Genomic DNA, 3,199 nt, shown 5'->3' with positions numbered 1-3,199 from the left:
TCACCTTCTCTATTGTACATTTTCCTAATGACTCTAAATTTGCCCAGTTGTCACTCATGTTCAAAAACATTATCTTGGTCCACATCCCTTCTTTCTATTTTCCCATAATTCACCTCTCTTCTGTGCCTATATTTCCTCATAAGTCATCAAATATTATTTGTCTCCCCTTCTATATATTATGTCTGTCTGTCTGTTTGTCTCTCTGTCTCTGTCTCTCTCTCTCTTTATCTACTTCTCTGCCTCTCTACCATTCTTGATCTCTGTCTTTTTCCTCTCTCTGTCTCTATCTCTTGGGGTTGATCCTGTTACAATTATGACTTCTGACTTAATCATCAATGAAAAGTGTTCTCTATAAAAATGATTACTAATCTGTAAATAGACTAAATTGACTGGTCTTTTCTCAATTGCCTCTATAAATGTTTGGCAGTTTCAATTATCATCTCTTTTAGAAAATCTTTTCTCCAGGTTTCCTTGATACTCTCTTCCAGTGCTCCTCTTAACTGTCTGACCACCTATTCTTCATCTTTTTTTTTTTGCTCCATATTTATTTAAGTCATCTCTAATCACCTTGACCATCCCACAAGACTTTGTCATAGGCCCTCTTATTTTCATTCTACATTTTATACATAACCTTATGAGCTACAAGTAATACAATTATCATGTCTTAGATGATGATTCTCAGAGTGACTTCTCCACCTTTTCCCTAACATCTACATTCAAATCCCCTTCTATTAGATATCTTCAACTCTATGTCACATAGACATCTTAAACTCAACTGAACTTTTTTTCTCTCAAATAATTCTGCTTTTTCTTCCTATTACTATTGAGGATATCACCATCCAACAAATTAGCCAACATTACAACTGAGCATTAGATTTCATCTCCCTCTCACCTCCTATATCCAATAATGTGACTTAATTTTTAGATTTTATTTTGTTAAAGTATTTTACCAATTCCCCCTTTTCTTCTCTGAAAAGCAGGTTTATACATCACATCATGCATGTATTGTAAGAGCCTCCTCATTAGTTTCTCTGCCTCAAGACTTTTACTACTCTAGTTCATCATCCACTCAACTATCAAATTTATATTCTTAAAGTACAGGTCTGATCATGTTATCCCTCTATTCAATAAATTCCATTTCCTTCTTATCACATTTAAAATCAAATACAAAATCCTCTAAGTGGCATTCAATGTACCTCAAAACTGAAGCCATTCTGACCTTTCCAGATTGCTAAAACATTTACTCCTCTGCCTTTACAAATGACACTGCACTTTTGCTGTTTCTCTCAAAAGATACTATATTTCTAAATCATATTCTTTCCCCTGACACTACCTGGCTATACCCTTTCCTTTGAATTCACATCTTTTTTACATATATTCTCTGTCTTCTCTCAGTATTCACAATAGGCCATTTCCAGTACCATGAAAATATTCCTATTAAGTTTATGTGATATTTACACTATTTATTGTACATAATTCTATATTTGTTTCAATGTCTTTTTAGCCATTAAAATGTGAGCTTCTTTGGTTCAGAAATGACATTTTTGTCTTTCTTTTTTTTTCCTATCATTTAACAATATAACTTGCATTTGTTGATCATTTTATTGCATATTATACTATTTTATGTTATTCACAAAAACCAGGAACTACACTTACGACTTAATAAATTCATATGTTCTTAGCACGATATCATGTAGCCTCTGTAGAAGTGATATCATATTTCTAGTTAAAGACTTTCATTTCACAAAGGAGGAAATTTTGGCATATAATGGTGATATAACTTACCAAGATGAGTTATCTAGTAAGAGTAAACTGAAAGGAGCCTGAGCCCTCATGATGATCATTTTCACACTGAGGGGTGAAAGAGAAAGATACTTCATTTCCAATGCAGATATGAGACAATAAATTCTTTCAAATATGGTTTTATAAAATTCCATGTTTATAATCTGTATTTTTTTCTTTGACTGGAAAACCATAACACATGAAGTATTGAGGGGAGATTAGAATCAATAATTTACTAAACCATTCATGAAATCCTTGTGATGCCTCTTCTCCTTCCCAGGTATAAAATGAAGTTTTCCAATACGACTATCACTGCCAATCAGCAATAAGGGAGAGAGGGCAGGGTAACATCCACCAAAAAAGGCTCCAATTGTTTCCACTTCAACTTCATTTTCAACACTATATGTCACATATAAGGTGCAACAGTTGTTGATCCAGTAGAATAAAACAAAACAGCTCACAAGCAAGAGAATGGTCTGAGTGGCCTTGATTTCAGGGAAGGATCTAGAGGAATGGCTATTGCTATAAATGTGCTGCACTTGCTTTCTATGTCTATAGAGGAGAAGCACCATGTGGGTACTGGACAATGCCATAAGCAAATGAAAGATAAAGTCATGAAGAGTCATACCAAACAAAAATGCAGCTGTAGCTTTGTTCTCATTTAATGATCTTACCACGAAAATATGTGACATATACTCATACCTGGAAATATTGTCATTTTTTATTGCTTCACTGAGTTCAATGACCCTGATATAGATCAATGCATTTGTTACACAGAAAAAGAGGAAACAATGTAAAATGTATTTGTGGGCTTTGACTTTGATCCTTGCCCACACAGAGTTGTTGGGACTGATGATGATGGCCTGGAACATGCTCAGAAGGCTTGTTGTGCATACAGAAAATCCCCGTGAAATTCTATAAATATACATGACTATTTTACACCCCAAATCATTAAAAATATTTCTCATCCCAGAACAAAACATTATTTCTGGAATGCCTCTGGTAAAAAGTGTTGCCATATTGGCCACAGTCAAATGAGCAAGAATCAAATCCATGGGCTTCTTTTCTTGAGGCTTTTTGAAGGCGATACAAACATAAAGGACAAGCAGCAATGAATTCCCTACAATACCAATGGCACATTGTAAAAAGAAGGCCACACCAAAGATCAGCTCACTAGATATCATTTGTCTTCAAAGAGTCAGTAAATCTGATACCTCAAAGAACTGAAGAGCCTAAAAAAGGGAAGAAATAGACAACCTAAAAATGAAAGTAATGTGTTTGCATGACTTTCACAAACATCCCTTTTATGTCCCATTTCTTCCAGCTGTTTGAATATTGAAAACTGATTGAATCCCATGTCTATGGTTAATAAGATCATAGATCTATATATAGATAATAAAACAATTACAAGGTATTA

The 3,199-nt window shown here is 34.2% G+C and overlaps 1 protein-coding gene across 1 annotated transcript; it reads right to left on the bottom strand.

Annotated features, from left to right (window-relative positions):
- Positions 1-2,006: 2,006 nt before the first annotated feature.
- monDomV1R1204 (vomeronasal 1 receptor monDomV1R1204) lies at positions 2,007-2,966 on the bottom strand. The gene has a single exon (NM_001167491.1). It carries the CDS (start codon positions 2,964-2,966, stop codon positions 2,007-2,009), a length of 960 nt encoding a protein of 319 aa, NP_001160963.1.
- Between the last annotated feature and the right edge of the window lie 233 nt (positions 2,967-3,199).

Source organism: Monodelphis domestica, chromosome 2 (assembly GCF_027887165.1).
Source record: "Monodelphis domestica isolate mMonDom1 chromosome 2, mMonDom1.pri, whole genome shotgun sequence".
Classification (NCBI taxonomy): domain Eukaryota; kingdom Metazoa; phylum Chordata; class Mammalia; order Didelphimorphia; family Didelphidae; genus Monodelphis; species Monodelphis domestica.
This window is presented reverse-complemented; position numbering and strand designations above follow the sequence as displayed.

What these genes read in the sequence shown, in the direction of transcription:
- monDomV1R1204 (NM_001167491.1), bottom strand. Translation starts at nt 2,966, where the DNA reads ATGATATCTAGTGAGCTGATCTTTGGTGTGGCCTTCTTTTTACAATGT.